This window comes from Monodelphis domestica, chromosome 7, assembly GCF_027887165.1.
Source record: "Monodelphis domestica isolate mMonDom1 chromosome 7, mMonDom1.pri, whole genome shotgun sequence".
Lineage (NCBI taxonomy): Eukaryota > Metazoa > Chordata > Mammalia > Didelphimorphia > Didelphidae > Monodelphis > Monodelphis domestica.
The window spans coordinates 210,214,136-210,241,028 of NC_077233.1; the positions used below are offsets into that span (position 1 = coordinate 210,214,136).

At 40.6% G+C, this 26,893-nt stretch overlaps 2 protein-coding genes across 5 annotated transcripts; one reads left to right on the forward strand and one right to left on the reverse strand.

Annotated features, from left to right (window-relative positions):
* Window positions 1–522: 522 nt before the first annotated feature.
* On the forward strand, window positions 523–8,426 carry ATP5MF (ATP synthase membrane subunit f). Its single transcript, XM_007498444.2, has 4 exons — window positions 523–677; window positions 6,556–6,663; window positions 7,626–7,742; window positions 8,265–8,426. Exons 1-4 carry the CDS (start codon window positions 665–667, stop codon window positions 8,291–8,293), a joined length of 267 nt encoding a protein of 88 aa, XP_007498506.1. The 5' UTR covers window positions 523–664; the 3' UTR covers window positions 8,294–8,426.
* A 170-nt stretch (window positions 8,427–8,596) lies between these two features.
* On the reverse strand, window positions 8,597–26,860 carry CPSF4 (cleavage and polyadenylation specific factor 4). 4 transcript variants are annotated; one of them, XM_001363760.5, is made up of 8 exons: window positions 26,514–26,860; window positions 21,209–21,259; window positions 20,185–20,337; window positions 18,406–18,501; window positions 16,652–16,745; window positions 14,360–14,432; window positions 12,467–12,637; window positions 8,597–10,808 (listed from the first exon to the last, which is right to left on the reverse strand). In XM_001363760.5, the coding sequence occupies exons 1-8, from the start codon at window positions 26,614–26,616 to the stop codon at window positions 10,740–10,742; spliced, it is 810 nt and encodes a 269-aa protein (XP_001363797.1). In that variant the 5' UTR covers window positions 26,617–26,860; the 3' UTR covers window positions 8,597–10,739. The 4 variants fall into 4 exon arrangements, with proteins under 4 accessions (XP_001363797.1, XP_007498507.1, XP_007498508.1 ...); XM_007498445.3 differs by having other exon boundaries at window positions 12,467–12,562; window positions 26,514–26,846; XM_007498446.3 differs by having other exon boundaries at window positions 12,467–12,559; window positions 26,514–26,830.
* Window positions 26,861–26,893: the final 33 nt, after the last annotated feature.

The window sequence follows — 26,893 nt, forward strand, 5'->3', positions numbered from 1 at the left end:
CATAGGTCATTGTTCTAAGAAAAAACTCATAGAAAACCAAAACCCATTTGGTATTTTCTTGACAAAAATACAGGATCCTTCTGCAGATCATTTTACAGATGAGAAAACTGAGGTAAAGTGACTTGGCGGGGAACACACAACTAGTAGGTGTCAGAGGGCAGATTTGAACTCATGAAGATGAAGCACTCTATCCACTGCAAGCTGCTCAGGAAAACCTAAATTCAAATTCAGCCTCAGCCACATGTTAGCTATGTGGCCTTGGAAAAGTCACTTAAGCCTCAATTTCCTCAACCCTAAAATGAGAATAATAATTACAGCTTCCTCTCCAGGTTGTTGTGAAGATCAAAAAAATGCGGAAGGGGTATTTAGTATCCACGTTGGCGCTTAAAAAGTCTTGATTTTTCCTTTCAACAGACGGAAAGCAAGAGGTTAAAGTTCCTCTGATTCGAATTAGAAAAGCCTCTGAACTTTAACCCCGCCCCGTGGGGCGGAACAACCTCATTCCCTTGCCTTCCCTCCCCACTATGGCGTCTTCCCCGCCCTGCTTCTACAGTCTTGGACCTGCCTCCCATAAGCCTTTGCTCTCTTCTGCGTCTCCTTCCGACCCTCTTTCCCAGCAGTCCTCGCGCAGCGTCCTGGACTTGTCCGACTCTAAGGTAGTGAGATGGGGTCAAACGGTGAGTGATGGATCCTGGATTTTGGAAAGAGATGCCCTGCCTGGGGCTGAGGGAAGGCAGGCAGAGCCAGGTCTCGAGCCGGCCGAGGGATGCTGAAGGTTGTAGGGAACACGCGAGGGGAAGAGGCCCGGCGGCCGCCGCTGTCCTCTGCTCAAGGACTCGGCCAAGGCCTGCAGGAGCCCGGGCTTCGCCGCGGAGCCGCCGTGCATGGGAAATTCTACGGGCCGGGGGACTCGGGCCAGGGTGGAACTAGTGGGCCCGGAGTCGTGGCCCCTTCTGAGACTTCAGGTTCAAGCTTCCAGGCCTAGGCCCGAGGGGCGGGGGCAGAGGCAGAGGCAAGCACGGGAGGACAGGAGACAGCTGAACTGAATCACCAAAAGGTCAAGGGTTAGGAAGAGAAAAGTGTTGGCAGGCAGAGTGGTGGCCCAAGAAAGTACTGAGGAATAAAGGGTTTAGAGGTCATTGAGAGAATGAAGCGTAAGTTTAGGAATGGTCAGACACTGGGAGAAATTATCAAAGATCGTGATCTTATCATAGTTGGTAACAGAAATGTCTGTATTACAGGAGACAAGCTGCAGCTAAGTAACATTTCGGGGCGGGAATTCGTATTTAGTGCCACAAAATTCCAATATAATTTTGTCCGACATAATAATGTCCAATTTGGACAATAACCTTGGATTTTTTGGTCTCTTTTGAGCTTTAAATCTGCTGCTTTTTGTCGTGTAATTTCCTTCCCTATAATAATAAATCTATCCCTATTTCTTTGCATTAGATTTAGGAAACATTCTAATTTATTGCCATTGTGTTAGAGAATTACATATATGTGGAAAGTGAGCTCTATCTCCCTTAAACATTTTGTCATCCTATCTTCCCTTCTAATCTTACTTATTGGTGTGTATCTTCCCACTCCCTTCCCTTAAACTGTAATTTTCATGAGTTTACATTCCCATCTTTTTGTTTCCGGTACCTGGCAAAGTGCCCCATACTAGCAAGTCTTAACAAATGTTGAATTAAGTGTAAATTTTATAAATTTTGGGCAGCATTCCTTTCATCTTACATGGTATTGGGAAGAATGTGCAAAACAGCTTAATAAAAAAGTGTTCCCATTGGTCATGGTTTATTTAAATGAATAAAGTAATCAGAAAATTAGAATTACTGGATTTTAAATTGCCAGTCTAGAACTGGGCTTGACCAATTGATTACTCTTTACCATCTTTTTTTTTTTTAACCCTTATCTTCCATCTTGGAGTCAATACTGTGTATTGGCTCCAAGGCAGAAGAGTGGTAAGGGCTAGGCAATGGGGGTCAAGTGACTTGCCCAGGGTCACACAGCTAAGAAGTGTCTGAGGCCAAATTTGAACCTAGGACCTCCCATCTCCAGGCCTAGCTCTCAATCCACTGAGCTACCCAGCTGCCCCCTCTTTACGATCTTTTAAATAAATGTTGTTTTATGATACTTGTATAACCCGGTGGAATTGCTTGTCAGCTCCAAGAGTGGGGAAGAAAGAGAGAAGGGAAAGAACATGAATCATGTAACCATGGGAAAATATTCTAAGTAAATAATTTTTTTAATTGTTTCAACTAAAAAAAATGTTGTTTTAAGATTAAATTTTGCACATGCCCCTTGCAAGATGAGGTTTGGCAAACATTTTGTCTTTTTTCCTAAGTAAAAAAACTTGCAGTATACATTGAGCTCTTTGCCAGCAAGTTAATCCAAAAGGGTACTTAATTGTAAAGAAGCATTGAAAACGATCAGATACATTAAGTACTAGGTATTCTCATTTAAATGCATGCTCTTCCTTTTAGTAAAAAGTAACAGTGGGGGCAATTAGATGGCTCAGTAGATTGAGCACCTAGTTTAGAGAAGGGAGGTCCTGGGTTTAAATCTGGCCTACACACTTCTTAGCTTTGTGACCCAGGGCAAGTCACTTCCTCCTTCGAACCAATACACAGTATTGATTACTAAGAGAGTAAAGGTTTCTTTTTTTATTTGTTTTTAAAAGGGTAGCTACTAAAATACATACTTTGTTTTTGGCAAATATTCATATGATTTTGGGGTGTAATTATTAAGAAGTGTTAAATAATAGTTAAAATTGGAAATTTAGACTTATTCTTAGAAAACTTACATACTGGTACCACCCAAAAACCATGGCAATATATGACAGGGAAAGGCCCTGGATGAATTGCTGTTCTTATGCCTTTATTAGAGAAGCTTCCTGGTGCAGTAGAGAAAATACTGGACTTCAAGTTAGGAAGACCTTAGTTTAAATCCTGCCTCTGATACTTGCTAATTTCGTGGCCCTAGGCAAGTCACTTAGCTCCACTCACTTAGTCACTCCAGAGCTAATGATTTCTAGCCATCCTTATAAATATCAATTAGTATAAGCTCAAAATATTAAATGATGTGGATATTAAAAGATCACACCACTTTAAAAAATTAGAATTAAATCAAGTACCTTTCACAAGTATACCCAGGGGAGAATTCTTTACCAAGCAAGAGAGAGAAGCAATCATAAAAGATTAAATAAATAAATGTAATAACATGAAATGGAAATGTTTTTGCATGAACAGGATTAATGCAATGAGAATTAGAAGGGAAGATATAAGCAATGGAGATTAAGTGACTTGCCCAAGATCACACAAATGGGAAGTGTCTGGTCAAATTTGAACCCAGGACCTCATATCTCTAGGCCTGGCTCTCAATCCACTAAGCTACCCCATAAATAAAAATTTTATTGGGTATTCTGACCAAGAGAACCCCACTGTTAAGCACATACTCCAAGGCATACTAATAAAGAGTCCCACATACTCCAGAATGTTTAGAACCATACTTTTTGAAGTCTCAAGGAACTGGAAATTATGCAGCTGCCTTTAGATGAGGGAAATAAATGCACAAAAATTTCCTTTTTAAAAATTTTATTTGTTACAAGAGAAGACTGAGTAGAATCTGAAAGAGATATATTTAGAAATGAAGGTGATGTTTATAAAATTTATATGAATTATTAGTAAAATATTACCAAAATTAATTTGCCAATTTAATGTTATAGCAATTAAACTCCCAAAGAGATACTTTACATTGATTGCTACATAAAATAAAAGGGAAATTATTTGGAGGAACAAAAGATCTAGAATATTAAGTAAAATAATGAAGAAAAATAAGAATGAAGAAAAAAGGCCTGCCATTCCAGATTTGGCAACAGATTTGATATATGGGGTAAATGTAAATGAAGACCAAGGAAAACACTTGAGATTATAAACCTGGGTGATTTGGAGAATGGCACTTTCATTGGCAGTAATAGAGAAGTTCAGGAAAAGGGCAGACATTGGTAGGAAGGAAAGAAAGTGAGTTGAGATATCTGAGGATGGCCTTTTCAAGATAATGATTTGAGCCTGGAGGTAGGTGCCTGGATCTCTAGATCTGGAAACCATCTATATAAAGATGTCCAAACCCCTTGGAGGCTATGAGACCCCCAAGTGAGAGTATAAACAAATAAGAGAAAACAAGCCCAGGATAGAGCCTGGAGTATATGGTAATAATAAATGAGACTGAGTAGGAGCAACCAAAAGAGATATATTCGGAAAACCCAGAAAGGAATGTGTCCTGGAGGCAAAGATAATCATTAGTATGAAATGCTACAGAAAAGTTAAGAAGGAAAAGGCCTGAGAAAAGCTTTATATTTTTTTAATTTAAAGGAAATCTTAAGAAATCATTAGGAACTGTGGAAAGCAGTTTTGTTAGAACGATATCAGAAGCCAGATTGTAGAGGGGTTAGACTCAAGTGAGAGGAGAGAAAGTGAATTATAGCACTGAGTGTAGCTGACTTTCTCAAGAAATTTAACCATGAAGGAAGAGAGAGATACAGGATGTGGGTGTTTTTTTTTTTTTTTAAGGAATGAGCACCCTGGTGGGTGGATACGTGCTGGCCTGTGGATAAAGAAAGAGATTAAAGATTCATGAGAATGAGATCAAGGGTACCTATAATGAGTTTGCCTTGGCAAGAACTTCTTTATGTAATGTAGATAATGGAGAAGAGAGTAGGAGAAGATATCTGAGTGATGTGAGATGTAGAATGGACAAGAGAATAGTCTGTTAATGGCCCCAATTTTTAAATATGAAATATTTAGGCAAGACCCCCCCCCTCCCACTGAGAAGAGGGGGAAGTAGGAGGTATTAAGAGGTCTAAAAAAAGTTAGGAATAGCTGCTGTGTTAAATGGGACAACTAATTGGGATATTAAAATTTTTGCTTTGCTGCAGTGAGAGTCCAGATGAAATAATATAAATTTGAAGTGGATTCAATCAGGACTGTTCATAATTTCCTTGAGCTCTCTTCAGCAGCTTGTGAGTAGAAACAAAGGCAGCAGACATTACATGTTAGAGTCCTGGCCATTACTGTAGAATTGAGAGAATCTATTACTCAGAAATCAGTATTTTTAGTTCATATAATTTTAGGTTTTAAGTTTTAGCAACAAAAGTAAATCATCATAATGGAGAAAAATATTAAAATAGCAATCAAACTGAAAGTCATCATTTATGGAATGTTAAGGCAAATTTCAGAGACTCATCAAATCTCCAAGTTAATCATATTTTGTCCAAAGTTTTGTAGGGCATCATGGCAAAGTAGAAAAAAGTGGTTTTGGAATTGGAGGACCTGGATGAAAACCCTGGTTTTGTTACCTGCTGTCTGTAAACAAGTGAATTTGAATCAGTAACTTAACCATTAACCAAAACTCAGGTCTTGGCTTCCTCATCTGAAAAATGAAGGATTTGGACTAAATGATATCTAAAGTCCCTTCTAGCTTTTAAGTTCATAGATCCTGTGTTTTAACCTATCAATTCTAAGAAATGTCTTACAGTAGTGTAAACTTATCAATGTAGATCAGAATTAAAACTAGAAAAGCATAATAGCTAAGTTTGCAAAACCTTCAAATACATTCTCACTTAAGCCCCACAACATCCCTGTGCTTTAGGTACTACAGCCATAAGCTCCAATTTATAAATAAGCAAACAGACTTTGAGAAAGTTATTTTTTTGTCTTATATGGTACCTTTTTTTTTTTTAAACACTTACCTTCCACCTTAGAATCACTACTATGTATTGGTTCCAAGATTGGTAAGGGTTAGGCAATGAGGGCCAAATGACTTGCCCAGGGTTGAAGTATCTGAGGGCAGATTTGAACTCAGGACCTCCCATCTCTAGGCCTGGCTCTCAAGCCACTGAGCCTCCCAATTACCCCAAGTATACAATACTCTTAAGGGAAAGCACATATAAAAATGTTTCCATCCACCAGATTTTTTGCCAAGCACTAAGTATGTTGCTTAAAGAATTAAACCACTGCCATGTGGAAAATCATGTCGCCTTAGGGATCCATATAGCAGAGATTTGATTGTAGTTAAAACACTTCAGGGTTTTTTCCTTTTGGGTAAGTTTACTGAATTTCTATCTTCTCTGTCCTTTTTTTGTTTCTCTGCACCTTATACTCTGTATAAACAGCAAAAAAAAAAAAGGCTGAAAATAAAGGGAAGCTTAGAAACACTTCGCAAAAGTATTACTGCTAGCTGCTTGTCTTCTCCCAATGAAAGAAAAACAGATGAAAACTAGGCAAAATGTGAAGTTTTACCATTTGTGTATACCAAACCTCCTTTCAAATCAGAGGGTTGGCTGATTGTTGGTGCAGTATCCTAATTAGTTTTACTCTCTTAACTTTGGCATTGTAAAGATACATAATTTCTTATGGAGCTTCTATTTAAATGTTTACTAAAAGTGTAATTTTTCTGTTAGGTGCTTGATTTGTGACAGAACTAGAAGACCTCGTAATGCTAAAAGTACTGTTAAATAAACAAGTTTGATTTTTTTTTAATTATCTTTTTTTTGGTCAGTACCACTTAAAGAGCAGAGACTCCTAAATATCAGACTGGAGCAGGTACCGGCCTGGATAATGAAGCGGGATTTTTCCCCTACTGGGATTATTAATGCTTTTCGGAGAGGTTTGTATTTTAAGGTTTTTAAATACTTATGCCTGAATATATTAGTCATTTTACATGTGGATGTTTTGGCAATAGATTGTATTTACATACATGAATCTGAGTAATTAGGAACTCATTTGCACAAATAGGTAAGTTCATTCTTTTTTTAATCAGTTTAACTATAATTTCCTATGAATTTGTATATTTGCTAAATCTACAAAATGTTGACCTAAATTCTAAAGGAATTTTTTTTTCACTTTTAATATGACTATAGAATATATTTATTTACCATGCCCCTTTGTACATTACTGAAATCTACTGTGTGGATTTAAAACATCTAAACTCATGGAATGTGTTAGCAGTCCAACAGTCTCCTTCTACAGGTAAAGAAACAGGCTCGTGAACAGTCACTGACTTACCCAGGGGTTACACAGATGGTAAACAGTAGAGCCAAGATTTAAATCCAGGTTCCCTGACTCCAAATACAGTGATCTCTCCACTGTAATTCCTGAGTAGCCTTGGGCAAATGACAATCCCACTCTGGACCTGTTTTCTCATCTGCAAAATTAAAAGGTGGGAGTATGTCTCTTCTAATTTTAAATCCAGTGATTTTAAGAGGTAGGAGTAAGGCTCAAATCCAAGCCTTGCACTGTTTTGGCGATTTGGTGGATTATTTGGAAATCTCTTTCAAAATGTCAGTCTTAATAGGAAATGGCTTATTTTCCCTGCTTAGATGTAGAAAATGAAATTTGAAGTAGGTATGAGAAACATTTGTGAAGCTCCATAAAAATGCCAGCTATTGTTTGTTGTTACTATTTTACAACATATCTATTTTTATCTTTACTAATATGGAAATCTTTCAGGAGTGACTGGCCTATCCTTGATCTTTAAAAGCTCTTCCCATTAGTGTTTAAAAATGGAGTGAATTGGTTTTAGGAAGGAGTTCTATCCCATGATAAACTTTGCCTACCTTTTGTCTTCAGGTTATGATGCATATTTTAATAAGTACATTGATGTGAAGAAAGGTGGGATTGGTGGTGTTACTATGGTGCTTGCTGGTTATATCCTGTTCAGTTATTGTGCCGCTTACAAGGAGCTTAGTGAGTATATTTTCTGTGGGTCTTTTAATATTGCTAGGTGCCACGTTTATTTTTTTTAAACCCATACTTTTATCTTAGTAACAACTCTTTAAGACAGAATGGCAAGGGATAGGCAAATGGAGTAAAGTGACTTGCCTAGAGCTAGGAAGTATCTGAGGCTAGATTGGATCTGGTCCTCCTAGAGTCAGGTCATCCTGACTCTAGACCTGTTGCTCTATCCACTGTGCCACCTAGCTGCCCCAGTGCCACATTTTCTTAAATTTAATTTTCCATCTGACAGCTTGCCATTTTGCATTCAACTCTTCTTGGACCCCATGTCCTTTAGTTAAAATGGCTGATGTTGCAAACTGGACCAGATGGGACATAAGTTTATTTTCCCATCTTAAAGACTTGGTCAAAAATATTTGGCAACTAAAACCCTTAAATATTCAAACTACAGAAAAGCTGCCCCCCCCCAAAAGTATTATTTCAAATTAGCATAAATACAAAAAGTAATTATTTTTTTTTTTCATCTAATTCCAGAACATGAACGGAGACGGAAATACCACTGAAAACTCAAGATGCTTCAGATGATTAATTTTCTCCCTATGCTTAGTTTTCAGCTGTAACTCTTCTTGGTAAACATCACGTGATCTACTAATAGTAGAGCCAAGTACCCAATATTAAAGGATGTGTTTAAACCTGTATAGTGTTTGACTTCAAATATGTTTAATCTGTATTCATTGGTGCTTTCGCTACAAACAACAAAAATCCAAGTTTAGTAGGGAGAGCCTTGGGCTTAGAGAAAGTTTTAATTGCTACCTCTCCAACCTACTTGAGATATTTGGGGAAAATAAATGCTTCAAAACATATCAAAGGTATCATATTAGTTATTAAGTTGAAACACTAGTTATCAAGAACCAAGAAGGGAACATGTCACCATGCTCACAAAAACAACAATTTAACCTACAATTTGTGGTAGGTAACTTGATACAGTATCAGAGAAGAAATGTTAGGGTCGTGATAGCTGCCAAAATGACTACTCGTGTGCTCTGACCGTGTCATTTCCCCTCTCAGGAACCAGTGGTTCTCTATAACCTCTGGGCCCGAAGTAGAAACAAACTTCTCTGTTGAACTTCAGGAGCCTTCCTTGACTCCAACCTGCCTTTTCAAATTTATTATATTTCTCTTTTTCTTTATCATACACTCGAAGGCCCAGCCAAACTGGCCTCATTTCTTGTCATAGTCCATCTCTTGTCTCTCCACCTTGCATTAGCTATTCCCCATCCTAGAATTTACCCTAACCTTACCTTCTACCTCTTAGAATTCCTTTGGGGTTTTTTTGGTTTAGTTTTACTGCCTAATGGATACTTTATAAACTTTTTAATCCTATCACAGCTACTAGTAACTTCACTCCAAAAATGTACCTTGTATTTATTTTCACATAAGCTTATTTATGGACACCTCTTCCCTGATTGGAACTGTCTCATTTCAGTCTTCATATTCCCTGCACCTAGCAGGCTTTTAATGCTTATTGATTCTGTTATTTTAGCACTTCCCAGAGAGGCAAAGAAATTGAGCAAATACCCTCGAATTCCTAGAATTCTGTTTTTTCCCCTAGTGTACCCCTTGGCCTACTGATAGCAAGCCGATTCAATGGTTGGCACAGATCGAAGATGTATTTGTTAAAATTTTTAAGCTGCTCTCAAAGACTAAAACTAAGAGATCGCTAAGTACAAATCTGAAATAATAGTAAGTTTTGAAAAAAGCACCAGCAAAGAAACTTGAAGGGCAATGCAGGAAGGAGGAGTAGATAAAAGAAATGGATTCAATCTTTGAGCAGTCAGTACTGTGGAGCCAAATGTGAATTTGTAAAAGTGTAATCTGCAGGTGGCTTTTTGAAAAGGTAGCTAAGATGAAGACAACTATCTGAATATAGCAAATGACTTAAATAGCTTACAATGTTAGTACATTCTTACTATACTTTTGACCCATAAGACTGATACTGATGCAGTTTCTGTGAAAAAATAATTTGTCTTCCGCACCTACAAAGATATCTATTGTAAACCAGATCTTAGAAAACAATTTTTTAAAAAAATGCTTTAATCAAAATCATAAAAATTGGTTGCATTTAAACTTACATAGGCCCATTTTCCCTGAAAATTGCATGACAGTTTCACAGAGTTTCAACAGCATATTCAATTACATGGTGGTTTCTTTCACATTCCAACAGCACCTAAGCAATAAGGGGGCATAATCCAACAACTAAGTATAGCATATGTACAGGTGAGATACAGCATTTTCTTGTCAACCAGGGTCATCAATTAAAACAGATAACCTGTGGCTGACTTTAGTGTCCTTTGAAGTTGTACTCAGAGTGTTGTCAAATTAAACTGACACCCCAAGCAGAAATATACTCTAAATGAGCACTTCTAACTCAAGACTTTGTATCTTTCCTCTGAACTGCTGTTTACTTCTTGCTGCTCGGACCAGCACGAGGCAAAAATCAAGTTTTCTATGAGGGCTGACTACCGTATCCAAGGCATTCTTTCTGAATTCAGCAGAAAGCCAGGTTTTGAGTGACAAAAGAGACCCTAGCTTCTTACTCAGGTCACTCAGGTCACTTACTCAGGTCAGAGACCACAGAAGGCCACTTGTCTTTTAAATACATCACTAACAACGAACCCTTTAACAAATGGGTTTGTTAGGGTCAATGACAGGCATGTGATACCAACTGAGGGCATCACCCCCAGAGGCACAAAGTAGCATATTTCTTTTTTAAAAGAAAACAAAATGATAGGGAAACTAGCAACCCCTAACCCTCAAAAAAATTTTTTAGAAAAGAAAAACCCTTCATCGAGTCTCTTAACCTTAGTTTTGTCAACATTGGCATTAAACAATTAAGTCAAGGATCCAAAGGATGGTAGAGTGAGATGAGTTCTCCCCAGGCTCAATAGCTACAGGAGAGGAAAATGGCTCCTCAGGTGACTGCTCTTTGAACTGTCTTTGGCGCACACATCACTGTCCACTAAGAAAAGCCAAGTGTCCTTTGGTGCATCTGTTGGCATAATGTCCTTTTTCGCCACACTGGAAACAGTGGGAAGAAAAGAATATTTTCAAATACTGGTATATCCATAAATCTCAAACAAGATCATTGAAACATTTTTAGATTTTTTTTCCAATAGTAAAAGGAAGTTTCAGAAGAGATAGAATGGTAAAAGGAAAGCCCCAAACACCATAGAAAATATTTGAGAAAACCAAGTATCATGATTAGTAGACAAAACCAAGAGCCTGTGGGATCTGTTCCTACCTCTGCTATTATCTTCTGCAAGATGGGCCAATTACTTACCTGAGGCCCAGGAGACCCAATCAAAAAGTTCTTGGCTGGATAAGATGGGAGAGAGACTACAAAATGTGAAGAGCCATCAGGGACTGAAAAAAAGACTTGACACATGTTGAGCTGATGGTGGCCCAAGAACAGGTCCCCCTCTTTGTTAATTGGGAAATTAGCTTCCTCTTTTGCTATTCTGGCTAGCTGAGGGAAAGCCATGACTTGAGTAACAGTCTGTCTGGCCTGTGAGGAAGAGGGAGAAGAGTTATCTCCCCCAAAACAATATTACGCTTTATAATTCTTACTGAACCTCAGCTGAACACTAAACAACTACCATATTAACTACTGTTTAAAATCCCTGACCTGGGCCCCCTCTAGCAACTATTGACCTTTCACTGTGAAAGGGATGAAAAACAGATGAAATAGGAGTTAGGAGGTGCAGGCTCACCAACTTACGGATAATGGAGGGCCTAATTTTCACTCTTGCCCCCATTCCCACCACTGCCAAATTATTTTTTTATGTATTCGATCTGGTCACATCATTCCTCTTCTCAATGTCTTACCAGGCTCCCCTTCTGCCTACCAAGTAAATAAGTTCAAGCACCAAAGGCAGGCACTGGCCAGTCTGGCACAGTACCAACTCATTCCTCCCTCTCATGCATGGTCTGTTCTAGCCAAGCCAGACACTCTGCCTCCATCAGACCCTCTTCCTTCCTGGCTCTGTACCTTGAGTTTACTCCCTTCTTCCTCCATTTAGTAAATTTGTACCAATCTTCCAACCCATGCCAGCTCTTCTTGATTCTTCACATTCCCATCCCATCAAGTTGGTAGTGACCTTTCCCAGCTTTAGATTTCATACAATACTTTGTCCTTCTTGAGTGTTAATTCTGTATTAGTTATTCATACATGCCACATCCTCTCAACTAAACTGAGCTCTTCTGTGAGGTCAGGGGAGCTTAGCTAAACTTTCAGGCACAATACTATACCAAGCTGGCACTTAAGAGACATTCAAACTCAGCAAAGAAGCATTTCTTTGGATAGAGGAAGCCTGAACTCAAGTCCCAATTTTGTCATTAACTAACTGACGGAAGCTTAAGCAATTCATTCCCCTTCCATTCCCCTTATAAGCCTCAGTTTCTTAATCTATATAAGGAAGGGGTTTGGAGATGGACTCCAAGGCCATCTATGAACCAACTAACATGATTCTGTGAATTGAAATAAAACCAATTTTAGCCAAGTAGTTCTGGGGTCATCAATCATCCTCACACTGGAATAATATTTAAGTTTACATATTTGATTTATAGTTGTTAATTCTTTCCGCATGCCTCCTGATAAATGAGAAAACAACTATATTTTCCAAGCATACTCAAGTCACCGCCCCTCTGCCCCCAAGCAAACATCCAGCCTTTCTTACCTTGTAACAAGTGACCTGCTCCAACGGCCGGGGTCCCCTGTTCCCCACGTTGTTGTTTTGAGACTGCATGACCCCAATGACCTGCGGGGTTCTCTGCTGATTGGGAGAAGAGTTCTGACTCGTTAACTGGATCAAGGAGGACGACCTTTGTAATGGTGGATTGTTATTTTGCTGGAAAGAGTTACACAACACGGTTTTACTGAGGAAAACTCGTGCACATGTACTTTTCAAAGAGGGGGAGGGAATGGATAAAAAGAACGGGACTTCTCCAAGGCTGAAGCCAGCAGGGAGAAGGACTTCCTCTGCTGTCAGGCTCAGCGGAGCAAGCAAAAGGAAAAAAAAAAAACCAACCTGGCGAAATGAGCTTCGCAAACACTGCACACAAAAAAAATAAAATCACACACTAAAAAAAAAAAGACAAAAGAGATCTCCAGGACAAATTGGGATATTGGATCATTCTTGGAGTTCTAATTTTAAATCACGATGCACATGGCAAATGGTTATCAGGCTGTGTGATGTGAGGGGAAAAAACACTAAGGTGGGGGAGAGGAAAGAGCCAATAGATTACTGTGTAACTTTGGGACAGTTATTCATAGCCTTTGGAGACTTCTGGGTTTATTTTTTTAACCTATAAAATGAACGGGATTGGACCAGATGATAGCATGTACCTTGAGCTCTGACCTTTTTTAGTGTTTCTGACCAGGGATCTGGATGAAAATTCCATTATCTTTGAAACTTAAAGGGTAAGATAGAGCCCATGGGAAGAAGCCCTGAAAAGGCATGGATCTCTGTGAAACTAAATTCTTGGATTCGTTCTAAGCATATTCAGTACAGAATTCCAGCATTAGAAAGGCCTTCCAAGGTCATCCACGTCATTTGCCCACTGGAATGATCATCCCTAATCCAAGGATCTCCAATTTTTTCCCAATGAGGAAAAAATGATGTCTAAATCTAATAATTGCTACAAGGAGGATAAGAAGTCTAACAGCACAGATCATGGATGAGGGTAGAAGCAGTCTGCCAACTCCATTCCTAAATACCCTAAAGACTGCAAAGAGGGCATGATGGCAGCAGGATCCAAAGTGAAGAACAACCAGATCAAAATGTCAAGATCATACATGCTGATCAGCCTAGAAAGACCTCTGTCCTAAGCCAACTTGGCCAGATCTCCACAGGAATCTGAAAAGATAGCCTCAGAAGACTATTTCACAATTTTCCTTGATTCCAATGTGAAATCCACTACCCTAATGCCCTCTCTGGACACAAGCATTCACATACACTCTCATACACGCTATCATATAAAGACTCACACTCACACACACACACACTCACTCTCATACACCTACAAGCACTCACACACACTCATATAAAGACATAGATTCTCCCCCTTCCCCCGCCCCCCCCCCCCCCATCTCGTCTCATCTCATCTCTTCTCTTCTCTCTCTGTCTCTCTGTCTCTCATTGCAGAGAAAATTAGTTATCTGTACTTCTTGGTGCCATGGAGTTCTTTTCTGCTCACAAATCCTGGCACCTCAATTATTTCTGTATTCAAGCAGGAATACAAGCCTCCAGGCCTTAACACAAAAGCCAAACCCTGAAACTAAAACTTAGCCCTTATTGAGAGTTGTGACCTAGAAACAATTCCAACCACCACAGCATTTTGGCTCTGGAAAGGCAATCCAGGTACCTTAAGATTTACAAACTGGTTGGTGGGAATTTTTTCCTCTAACTCTCATGTTCCTCTCAAACTAAAGGGCCTCAACCCTACAAATAGGAAGGCTAAGGAGCAACGTGTCTTTCATGTTCCCATGAAGTGGTTTCTAAATCTCATAAGAAGCCAACTTTAAGGAGACAATGCTGCCACCGTAGAGAAGGGGGAGATGGGTACAGTACCTTTGCCTGAGGCTGTGTCTGTTGAGGCAGGGGTGGTTGTTCTGTGGTTCCCATGGGTAATTCAAATCGAGGGCTGGTTAGCAGGCACAAATAGAGACACAGAGAAAGGTAAACAATTCAGTTCTAAAACTTGGATCTTTGGACAATCCCATCAATGGGGTAATTACAGCCTCATCTTCCTGCCAGTCTGGATTCCATGGCCCAAATGCTCAAGACAAGACCAATAAAGTACCCACTTTTCTGCCCCTCCCACCATTCCTTCAAGATCTACTTCAAGGGCTACCTCCTTGGACTACTTCAGCCAAAGATATCTCCCTGTCCTGATTTCTCACTTACTATCTGTAGCATTCACTAGGTATTTACCATTTTTTCATATATTTATATCTTAGTTCTCTGCTTACAATGTAATAAACTCCCTGAAATCAGGAACCATCTTCTATTTTGTATCCTCCCCAAAGCCTAACACAAAATCTTACAAAAAATTCTCAGTATGGAGTAACAAGCACTTGGAATCAGCAGAAACCTGGGCTGAAATCCCACCTGTCAAGCGACTGACTATGTGAGTATGGGCAAGTATTTGGTGTCCTCATCTGAAAAGTGGGAATGTAAAATGAGTCACCATAAGGACCAAATGACATGACCCAGCTGACGGGTAGGGAGGGAAGAGGAGGGAGAAAAGTTGGATCCTATAACTTTGATATTATATGTAATTAGTAAAAAAAAATGTTTAAAAAGACCAAATGAGATGTAAAAAGTATGAATGCAAAACCCGATATAAATGTCAACAATTATTATGGTGAGCATTCCATAAACCCTTTTTTCTGCATCCAAGAAGCAGAAAGCCTACAGGTCTATCCCATCAACACAGGGTGTCAGTGTTATGACCTCTACCAAGTAGAAGTAGAGACTTAGTAGGGGGTGAGGTGGGGATAAGAAAGATGCCTGCAAACAGTGGCATGCTGAAAGTATGCCCACAAGCTGACTCTGAGACTCTGTTTACCACTTACCACTGTACCTACTAACAGCAAGGTCCTGAAAAATTTCACTAGCTCTCAATTAATCTATCCCCAAAATAGCTCTATTCAATAATGTGAAGTAGGTGAAATTTTTTTTCAGTACCATGAGCCTCCCCTCCTGGAGGCCTAGTCCTTGGTATTTCCATTTCTATAATCTACTCCTAATAAATGTTCAAAAACAAGTTTAATATGTACTTCCCTCCTCCCTCTGCAGCAATAGGGAACGATGAGTGTGGAAAAGAAATTGTCAGATGCTGATGTGTTAGTTGGTATTGCTGAGCAGCTTTTTCTGCCTCTCTTTTTCAAGGGATGGGAAGCAAAAAGAGGAGGTATATATCCAGAAATGAAGGTGATATAAAATAAAAGATATCAATATAAATAATTTTTTAGAAGGCTATGAGAGGTAGCTAGGTGGCACAGTGGATAGACTGCCAAGCTGGGAGTCAGGAAATCAGGAGGGCCTGAATTCAAATCTGGCCTCAGACACATACTAGCTAGGTGAGCCCAAGCAAGTCACTCAACCCTGTTTGCCTGGCCCTTGCCCTTCTGCCTTAGAGTTGTTACTAAGACAGAAAGTAAGGATTTGAAAAACTTAAAAAAAAAAAGACTTATAAACTCATTCAAACTAAGATAAAGATAACAGGTAAGACTCAAAAGTACTGCTAGTCTCAAGGATATTTAACAGGATGCCAAAGCCTTACTCCAAAGGCAGCATCATAAAAAGGTAACATTTCAAGCACGTAGCCATAGGTGGCAGTGCTAGTACCTAGAAGTAGATAGCTTCCTGTTCTAAAATCATCCCTCAAGGAAAACTAGCTAGTGACCTATGTAGAGAGCAAATCCTGGTCCTAAATATTCTATCTGCAAATATTTTAAAAAAGAAATCTTAGTCCCATACTACCATGAAAGGACTTGTCAAATGGGTTTGAAAATCCTTCAAGTCCCTGTAGGATAAACCATACTGTCAATGGCTAGAGTACTTGAGCCAAAGATTTTATCTAGCTCTCTCCTCTAGCTTCTAGCACAGCACATTGCACAAACTCTCCTAGGAGACCTAAAAAGAGACTGTATCAGTAAGCTCCCAGGTACTAGGTCTTTAGACAGATGTTCAATAATCACTTGTCAGGAATTTTGTATGGGAGAACTCTCAGTGAGTCAAGATTCTGGAATTCTCTCTCCAAGATCAGTTTACAAGTACTAAGCAAATTTCAGTCCAAACTGGGCTCTGACTACTCAATCAAGACATGTAGGGGAGGGAGGGAATGAAGATACTCACTGCATGAATTTACAGGAAGGCCCTTCTGGACAGAATCCGACAAGGTAATTCACACAAATGACTCTCCTGGTATGCCTGTGCCTGCAGAGGGGACCTGAAAAATCAAGTAGCATAGAGCCCTACATTCTTCAAAGTGAAAACTGAGGTGCTCCCAAGACCACGGACAGCCCTAATAAGACCCAGAACATATTTCACTGAAGATCTCTCTCATATTCCCACCAGTTTTCAACACGATAAGATATAACTAAAAATACATAAAGATCAACCTTGAAATGGAAAAGAAAGGAATTAAACAACCAAGGAATACAAAAATCTCAGTGCTATATATGGAAGAGCAAAGTGGAGTTAATATCAAGCAACCAGTATGAATTGTTTATGTCACTTGGGCTCTTTTTATGGATATAAGTAATAAGTAATATCTTTTCCATTAGCCAATCGATTAGCATTTATTAAGCTCCTTTTCCTATATGGCTCTATTCTAGGCCACGGATAATACAAAGACTAAACAGAAATCAGTCCTTACCCTCAAGGAGCTTCCATTTTCTTAGGAAAGCAGTTCTTTTCCTCCCCTATAATTGTTTTAATATAATTCGTTTTCTGTTTACTCTATTTTTTTTCCTGTAACTATATTTCAACATAACTGGCTTTCTCTGTAATCCTATAAATTTTATTATATGCTTTTAAAACATATGGTCTAAAAAGAGATTCATAGTTTTCACAAGACTGTCAAAAGGCTTCATGAAACACCAAAAACTAGGAATCCCTCGAGCAGGTGGATACATTGAAACAAACAAAATGTATATGATTTGATGAAGGAGAGTCTAGAGAACCAGAAGGTTCAGGAAAAGCCCTCTGTGGGAAGTGGTACCTGAGCTATACTTTTGAGGAAGCTAATAAATAAGAGGTAATAAATAATAAGAAGAGGCTGTTCTCCAGATGGGAGGCATCCTATGCAAGGCACCAAAGCATGGAAGTTGCAGGGGGATGCCAAGTTCAGGATACTGTAAGTAGGGACTGCTTTAGCTAGAAGGTAAAATTCATTAAACAAAGTAATAGAAAAGAAATCTGGGAAAATGGGCTGAATCTAATTTGCAATGGGTCTTTAAATGTCTAGTGAAGGAGTTTATATTTTATCCTGGAGGCAAAAGGAAGTCAACAAAGATTCTTGAGCAAGACAGATGATTTTAATAAGTTATATGGAGGATAGATCAGAGAGGGAAGAGCCCAGAAACAGGGAGGCCATTTAGGGGCTATTATAATAATTAGGAGGGTCTGAACTAGGGTGGTGACCATGAGAGTAGAAAGAAGGAAATTAGAATTAACAAGACAATAAATGCCTGGAAATTGGGGGTGAGTGAGAATCCCAAGTCCAGGATGACTCTGAGGTTGTAAATCTGGGTCACTGGCAGAACACCTCTGCCAAGGATGAATCCCAAAGGAGTGGAATGAAACAGAAATCACAAGCTACATACTCTCAAACTGCTGAGTGAGGGGTTAGCGAAGGATGCCCAAAATGATCAATACCATCTTCAGAATTGGCTGTACTGACATGGGATATTATGGTAAATGAATTCGTCTTTAAGGTCTAAACTGTAGGCCCAAGGAAAAGGGACTATAGCCTATCATTTCTATCCCAAATGTACAAGTAAACTGATGCTGAAAACTCCTTCTCTGCCCTTGGACCAGGTTAGTGCCATCAACCAGCAGAGGACATGGTAAGACAAAGGAGCAAACTCACTTCTCCCTGGACTTACCATGCTTGCAGAAGCCTCGGTCATACCAAGGACAATCTTTGATCTTGGATTCCGGGTCGATGTGGAGAAAAGGACATTCTTTGTTACTGCACTCCCCTGAGCAGAAGTCCAAACATAGGCATATCAGACAACTCAAAAGCACAGGGTGAGAGGACAGGAGAAAAAACTACACATGGCAAAGTGGTAAGAGTCTCCCACAATAATCTAGGTTGGCTTGCAAAAGAGTATACACCAAGTTCCATCTCTCAGCCACTCAGCCCACTCTTGCACCCAGCTCATGCTTCACCTTGGGCCTGTTTCCCTGGGGACCTACGCTCCCTGTATCAGTTAGGAATAGGCTTCCAGCCATCTGTTGCTGTTTCGCTGCCTTTGTTAAGAAGTTGCAACTCCTTGCTAGAAGAGAATTTGGGCCATGTGGTCATTGTTCAAATAGAAGGAAAGAACTCCTAGCTCCAATTCTTATCTGCCACCACTTTTTATTTTTTCAACACTGTGAAAGAAGATGCCTATGCCTATCTCCATGTAAAATGAAGACCATAGTGCCTCTGAAAAAATTATCATTATCAGTAACTGCTGCTCGCGCGCTCTCGCTGGCACTCTCTCTCTCTCTCTCTCTCTCTCTCTCTCTCAACTCTTACCTTCCACCTTAGAATCAATACTGTGTATTGGCTCCAAGACAGAGAGTGGCAAGGGCTAGGCAATGAGAGTTAAGTGACTTGCCCAGGGTCACATAGCTAGAAGTGTCTAAGGCCAGATTTAGATCCAGGACCTCCCGTCTCTAAGCCCGGCTCTCAATCCACTGAGCCACCTAGCTACCCCAAGTCTATGCCTCTTTCGGCACAGTGATGCCTACAGAATATACATTTAAGATGTACTACTGCCTCCTGTGATGACAAGTATTTTAAAATCATATGGCTGAGCTGGCATTTCCATTGCTACATTGCAACTCTCTAAACCCAAATTAGGCCATCAATGGAAGAAAAAAAGAAAGGGACAGAAGACACCTTCAGGAAGCCTACTCCAGTTCTAAAGGGAATTCTAATTGCCCATGCTCTACCAACCACAGAAACCATACTTGGGAAATCTACCTCCAGGAAGAGACAGACCAATAGAACTAGATGTTCACGTGCTTGTAAAATGTCCTCTACAACTCAGAATACTATGCATTCCCACTAGCACTAGGCAGCTGTGGTCTCACAACAACTGTTGGCTATGATGTATCTCTGGATTAGAGACCACAAGGTGGCCCAGTTGTTGTTTCAGCATTCTTTCAAAAATAAGTACTAGGAGGGCTCTACTGCTCCATGGCAATAGGCCCCAGTATTCTGGGCTACATAGGGCTAATAATCTGAGTCCACGGGGCAAGTGAGTCCTCCAAAGTTCTTCCAGGTGCTAACATACCTGGGACTGGACCTCAAGGTGCAAGAAACCAATCAAAAAGCTGACTGGGTCCAATTAATTGCCACTTCAGAAAAATGAGATTTAATGGAAGTGGTAGACATTAGTATGAATTACAAAAGTAACCCACAAAGTGGTAACCCTGGTCATCTAGCTAAATTTCTACTACAAAGCAGATTAGGACTAATAGAGTCTTAGCTTTGATACTCTGACCAATTTGCTGTTGACTCAGGGCAAGGCATTAATCTTTCTGATTCAGTGTCCCACCATCAGCTACTCCAAAAGGCTGCTGCTGATTTGAGGGGTGAGGGTTCAAAGAGATTCAGAATGGAAGGCTGCATGGCCCTAGGCTCCTTTGCCTGGCCTGGCCACACCCTTTACCGAATTTGGAGTAGAAGTAACACTCAGGCATCTTGGTCATATCATACTCATGCAGGAATTCGCACTGGTCTCCCTTCTTGCATAGTCCTCGAAGCCAGTGTTTACACACAACAGTCTTCTCCCCGCTAATGTGACGGAATGGGCACATCCCCCCTGCCAAAAGAGACCAAGACATTAGTGGGGAGGGGGGGGGGGGTTGTACTGCATTATCTTCTACTTCCAGGCACCACACTGACCCAAGGGCAATGCCAAATTATCCTAAAGGAGCTTGCTGAGATCAAAGTACCCAAGGTTTACACATCCATCTCCTTTCAACTATCCCTCAAAGGATGTAAGGTATGCAGGAAGGACAGGGCAGTAGAGTAGAAAGAACCAGGAGACCTAGTGCTGTTGCTAAGTTACCTGGGCAAGTCCCTTAATTTTTGGATCTTATTTTTTGTCATGAGTAAAAGGGGAATAACACTGGCCCTGCCTTCCTCACAGGTCTGTTGGGAGGATCAAAGGAGATGGCAAGTCAAAGCACCTGGAAGAACACAAGATGCTAAGAGTTGGCATCAGGATTTTACCATTACGTTCAGTAATAAAAAGTTTATATCAAATAACATACAACTTCTTCCTTCCATTTAAAAGATAAAGAAGGTTATCCAAATTCTGGGTCTACTTCAGGACAAAGAGAACCTACTCAGTTCAGTCAGGGTATAAGGAGTGACAAAGTATCTTTAAATGAATCCCAGATTTGGGGGTTAGTGATCTGCCTCTTAGAGAAGGGCAAAGGCTTAATTCAGAAAAGCAATTTGCTTAACAGATCAGAACTGGATGTGATCCCCATTGTATCCCAATCGTACAGAAAACCAGAATGTGGGTGACAAAAAAGAGAGTATATACAAAAGATTACATCACCTGCTTATTTTTGTCATCTGGATAGGGAATAACACTTACTTGCTTTGCCTATCTCAGAGGGTACACTAGCAAGTCTAAACCTGGGGATTGGGAAATAGTCCAGGACTTCTGAAGTCCTTCTTACCTTTTCCACAGGCAGCTTTCAAAAAAAATTCACAGACAGCAGCCCCTGACTCTGTGAAGAGGAGAAATACCAAATGTTATCTGACAAGAAATGTATCAAAGGCCATTTGTCATGAGCTCTTTTTTTCCTCTCTACATTTCAAAACCCTTTGAAATCACTTCTCATTCTCTCCTAATATCTTCTAGAATGTATGTGATGAACAGATAAAAGTTTCTCCTTGCCACTCCAAATGCTCTACATTCGTCCTTGATCCTGATTCCTTCCCGTCTCCTCTAGCATACTGTCTCTAATCTCTCTCTATTCATCCTTGTTCCTACACACCTAACCAAGTCTCCCCATTATTAAAAAAAACTCTAAATTGATTATTTCCTCTGCTCAAATTAGCATCCTACATGTCTCTTCTCTTATATAGTCAAACTCCTACTATCATCATCTCCATTTCCTTTCCTCTCCACTCACTCACTTCTCTAAGCTTTGGAAGCTAGCTCCTGATCTCATCTCTCAGATGAAATTACTCTCTCCAAAGTTATCAGTGCAAAATCAAATGTTCCCACTCAGGAGGCTTCTTAATCTCTCTTTGCCACATTTGTCCCTACTGACTACTCTCTCTTCTTTGGATTTTAATGTCATTGCTTTCTCCTGTCTGACTGCCAATCTCAGTCTCCTTTGCTACATTATCAGTCATATATCACTTCCTGACTGTAAGCTTCAAGGCCACAGGGTCCTTCAGTGATCTCATCAGCTCCCATGGGTTTCATTATCATCTCCTCACAAATGAATCCTAGACCTATACACCCAGCCCTATTCTGAGCTCCAGTCCTCCATCACTAATTATCTCCCACACATTTTAAAATAGATGTCCAGAAGACATCTCAAACTCACTATATCCAAAACAGAACCCATTATCTTCCCCTCCCAATCTCACCTCTTTTCCAAACTTCTCTATTACTGTTACAGACACTAGCACTCTTCTAGTCACCCAGGTTCTCAATACTGAATGATCTCTGACTCATCATTACCCTAGCATGTCTTACTTATATCTTGTCAAATTGTCCAGTTGCCAATCCTTGTCTACCTCCACAGCATCTCTCACATTTGTCCCCTTCCCTTGACTTACATGGCCAGCACCCTAGTTCATGTCTGTTAGACCATTACAATAGACTCCCAGCTGGTCTCTCTGGCTCAAGTCTCTCCTCTCCCAGATCCATCTTCTCATAGTGGCCAAGGTGACGTTCCTAAAACACAGGTCCAACCACTGGCACTCCCCCCCCAACTCAATAAATTCCAGGCCTCCCTATAACCTCTAGACTCCTCCATCTGGCATTTAAAGCCTCTTACAACCTGGCTCCAACCTACCTTATATATTATTCCTCTTCCTATATTCTATAATTCAGCACCCCCACCACCACCCCCAGGCTCTCTTACTATTTATCCACATGCTACATACACCTTGATGCCTTTCCATACTGTCTCTCCTGAGCAGAATGTACTCCTTTCTCACTTCTGTTTCATGGAATCTCAGCTCATGCTGCCTTCTACATGATGCTTTCTTGAGCCTCCCAGCAGCTAGTGCTATCCCTTCAAATTACTTTTGACTTACTTTGTATGTACTTTGTATAAATGTACATGCAGAGAGGTAGGGGGATGGCAACTCTTATTCATGTCTCTGCCTCCCCAGATGATAGAACATAGCAGGTGCTTCATAAATGTCTCTTGACTGATTGGTTGATTTCATTTTACTCCCTTTCACTCACTCTTGATTCTAAGTCAGATCAGCCTGCAACAGGGGGGTCCCTGTTCTTTTTCCTACTTGTCTGACTTTGTACAGGAGGTCACACATTATATGCCCTTATACTCCTCACTTCTTGGCGAGATAAATCTCTCATTTCTTTCAAAGAAGGCCTAGATGCCATCTCTTGAAATGGAAAGTAGTCTCTTTCATTAGTGAAGTGCTCTGAATTATCAGGAAGTTTTTCTTTATATTAAGCTCCCTGTACCTAACAACTTAGTCCAAATTTCAAAGGCTTTTTGAAATGGACTTCAATTCTGAAGCTCTTTCAAGTAAGGCCTCAGATAGTCAGACTTTTTGCTTTGAGGTCTTTATAAGTATCAACAAAAAAAGTAATCCTGAAATTGAACATTCAAAAGTTAAAAGATTAAAGCTGTCACCTTCCATAAAGACTGAAGGTTATATTTGAGATTATGATTAGCTTCACAGAAGCAAAACTAAGCCAAAAGTTTCTCACCCACCACCTTGACCCAGGGGCAAACTCTGAAGTCTGAAGAATTCACTGGAGTCACACAAAGGGCAAAGTGATAAAACTTGGGAATTAAATAATTTGGGTAGAGTGTGATAAATCTTAGCCAAGTTTTAGCATCGGTATGGAAAATCAATACTTAGAAAGGCTGCTATGGTCAATAAAATAAGGTCTTCTGCTAGACAAAGTAGGGAAAACAAGTGTAAAATCTAAATTACTTAAAATCTAAAACTTCTTAAAGAAGTTCATAGGGGGCAGCTGGATAGCTCAGTGGATTGAGAGCCAGTACTAGAGAAAGGAAGTCCTAGGTTCAAATCTGACCTCAGACACTTCCCAGCTGTGTGACCCTGGGCAAGTCACTTAACCCCCATTGTCTAGCCCTTACCACTTTGCTGCCTTGGAACCAATACACAGTATTGATTCCAAGACAGAAGGTAAGGGTTTAAAAAAAATTTTTTTTTAATTCATCTAGTTAGAAAGAAGAAATTTGTTCCAGATAGAAAAAAACTTCAAGCAGTTGGTAAGTAGCCTAAGTAACAAGTCCTAGAAGTAGCACCTAGAGTTGAAGGGCCTGGGTACAAATTTGACCTCAGATACTTCCTAGCTCTATGACCCTAAGCAAGTCATTTAATTCCAGTTGTCTAGTCCTTACTGCTTTTCTGCCTTTGAAACCATACTTCCGATTCTAAGACAGAAGATAAGGGTTTAAAAAAAATAACAAGTCCTGTAGGATCTCAGAGCAGGCATCAATCTATCCAGGTCATAAATAGTTCTATGAGCTGTTCAAATACTGAGCTTGGAAAGAAGGAATAAAGAAGCTTCTTTTGTTCATCAGTTTTGTATAGAGGGTTGAAAAGCACAGATATTCCTGCAAGAACAGTAGATGTACTACTGCTCCTTAATTCTCTGCTTCACCATCCACAGCAACAGGACAGGCTGCCCAGCCCAGAATCTGATTACCAAACTGTCCCCTCAAAAGCTACAATGCAAAGCACCAAGTGTGTGCATCATGGACAAAGTATTTCAGAGCTGGAAGGAGTTTCAAAGGTCATCTAGTCCAACCTGTACTTGACCTGGAATTCCTCTTTACTAGATACCCCAAAAGTGATCATCTTACATGGGTCAATGGGGATATGATTGGGGATGTAGACTCTAAGCAATCAATGTAATGCAAATGCAAATAATAATATGGAAATAGGTCTTGATCAATAACACATGTAAAACCCACTGCTTATTGGCTCAGAAGGAGAGGTGGGAGATGGGGAGGGAAAAGAACATGAATCATGTGACCATGGACAAATGTTCTTAATCAATTAAATAAAAAAAATTTTTAAGTGATCATCTTTAAAGTTTCTGCTTGAAAATATTAAGTCAATGGGAAACATTTTTGCCAGCTCTTATTGCAAAGTTTTTCTTTATAAAAGTTGAATCTGCCAAAGCATCTCATGCAAATTCACTGTTCTTAGTTCCTGATCAATCAGAACAAATTTAATACTTCTAAATGAAGTTCTAATTCTAATCCTAACCCAAATACTTTATTTTTTAAACCCTTACCTCTGGTCTTTGAATCAATACTAGTTATCAGTTCAAAGGCAGAAGACCAGTAAAGGCTATGCAAATGGGGTTAAATAATTTGCCTGGGCAGGAAATGTCTGAGGCCACATTTGAACCCAGGCCCTCCAATCTCCAGGCCTAGAGCTCTATCCACTGAGCCATCTGGCTGCAGCCCCACAAATACTTTTAAGTCAGCTATCAGTGTACAAGGTCTTTTCTACTCCAGACCAAATACTCCCAGTTCCTTCAACCAAAGTCCCTTTACCATCCTCACTGGTCATCCTCTTCTGAACAAACTACAACTTGTTTATGGTTCTCTCTAAAATGGGATGGCCATAAATGGAACAAAGTATTCCCAAATGACCATGGGATAATTTTTTTACACTTAATCAATCGCCAAACATTTATTAAGCACCCACTATAAGCTACACAGTGCTGAGCACTGGATATACAAAAGAGACAAATGGAAGGAAATCAACATGCAAATAAATACAAAGCAGGGTGATGAATAGGAAATAACAGAGGGAAGGCACTAGATTTAAAAGGGACTGGGATGATGAGATTTTAGTTACACTGAAGTATAAGCTTTACTGTATTCTAAACAGCTCTAATTTATGAGGGGAAACTTCTTAATATTGAACAAAAAACTATCTCTAAAAAAGATAAAGATGTTTGGAATTGAGTGTCCTGCCATTTAGTAGTTTCTGTGGCCTGGCCAAGTCCCATCGAACATCTGAGGCTCAATTTCCTGTTCATAAAATGGAGATAATAACATATATGCTAACTCCTTGCTAGGCTTCAGTTAAAAACAGCACTGTAGAAATGTGAGTACTACTATTAACATTATTATTGTTATTATCATTCTACCCTACGCTACTGGTTCTGCTCTAGAGGGCCAATCAAAACGACTGTAATCCCTCTTTCCACAGCGCCAACCTTTCAAACAGTAGAATGCAACTCTAAGCAATACTCCCTCCCCTTGGGTCTCCATTCTCCGGTGTAAATATCCCCAATTCCCATGAGTTAGAGGAGCAATGGATACGGGATCATATACTTACAATCGGGACAAACTCAGAGGGCTCAGGACAGTGGAGTGGGAGGAAGAAGGGGAAACCAGTGGGGGGATGGGAGGTGGGGAAGAGGGAAAAGGAAGAGGGACAGGAAATAGGGTGTTAGTCGAAAGCCAACTTCAGGTGCCTGGTGCAGCTACTTGAGGTGTATTCATACCGAGGAGGCGGATGCCCGGCGGTCTATCATTCGTACACGCACTAGAAGCCAAGGACACTAGTCTAGGACAGGAAGACTTGGGTTCGAGTCCCAGCTTGGGTTCATTTCCTGGCTGCTCGACCCTGAGCTAACACCACCCGTTTTTCTTTAGGCCTCGGCTGCCCCATCTGTCAAATGGGGGCATGACTCTCCCCAGCGGAGAGCCTGGCGTAACCGCGGGCGGGAAGAAGAAAGGGGGGAGGGGGAAGGTCGGCGGCTTCACTCACTGTCCATGCCCGGGAAAGGAAGCGGCTGCGCCCCCAGCTGCTGCTCCACCGCGATCTCCAGGTCGAACTTGATGTGATCCACGCTCGCGATGAGCTCCTGCATCGTGGCGGCCGGTGCGGGCCCTCCTGGGACCCGGATCTTCTTCTATTTCGTTTTCTTCTTCTTCCTCCACCTCCTCTTCCTCTGCTACAGCCTGGGACCCCTGCCCAACCCCGCCAAGTCCGCGCTCTCTTTTCCCTGGGACTAGTCCTCGGCCCGAGGCCGGCGCGCCACCCCGCCCCCCTCCCTGCCGCTCTTCTCCCCTCAGCCCGTCCCGCCCCCGCGGGATGCCGGGAGCGTGACCTCCGACCCCGGACCATGGGCAGCCAATCACGCGCCG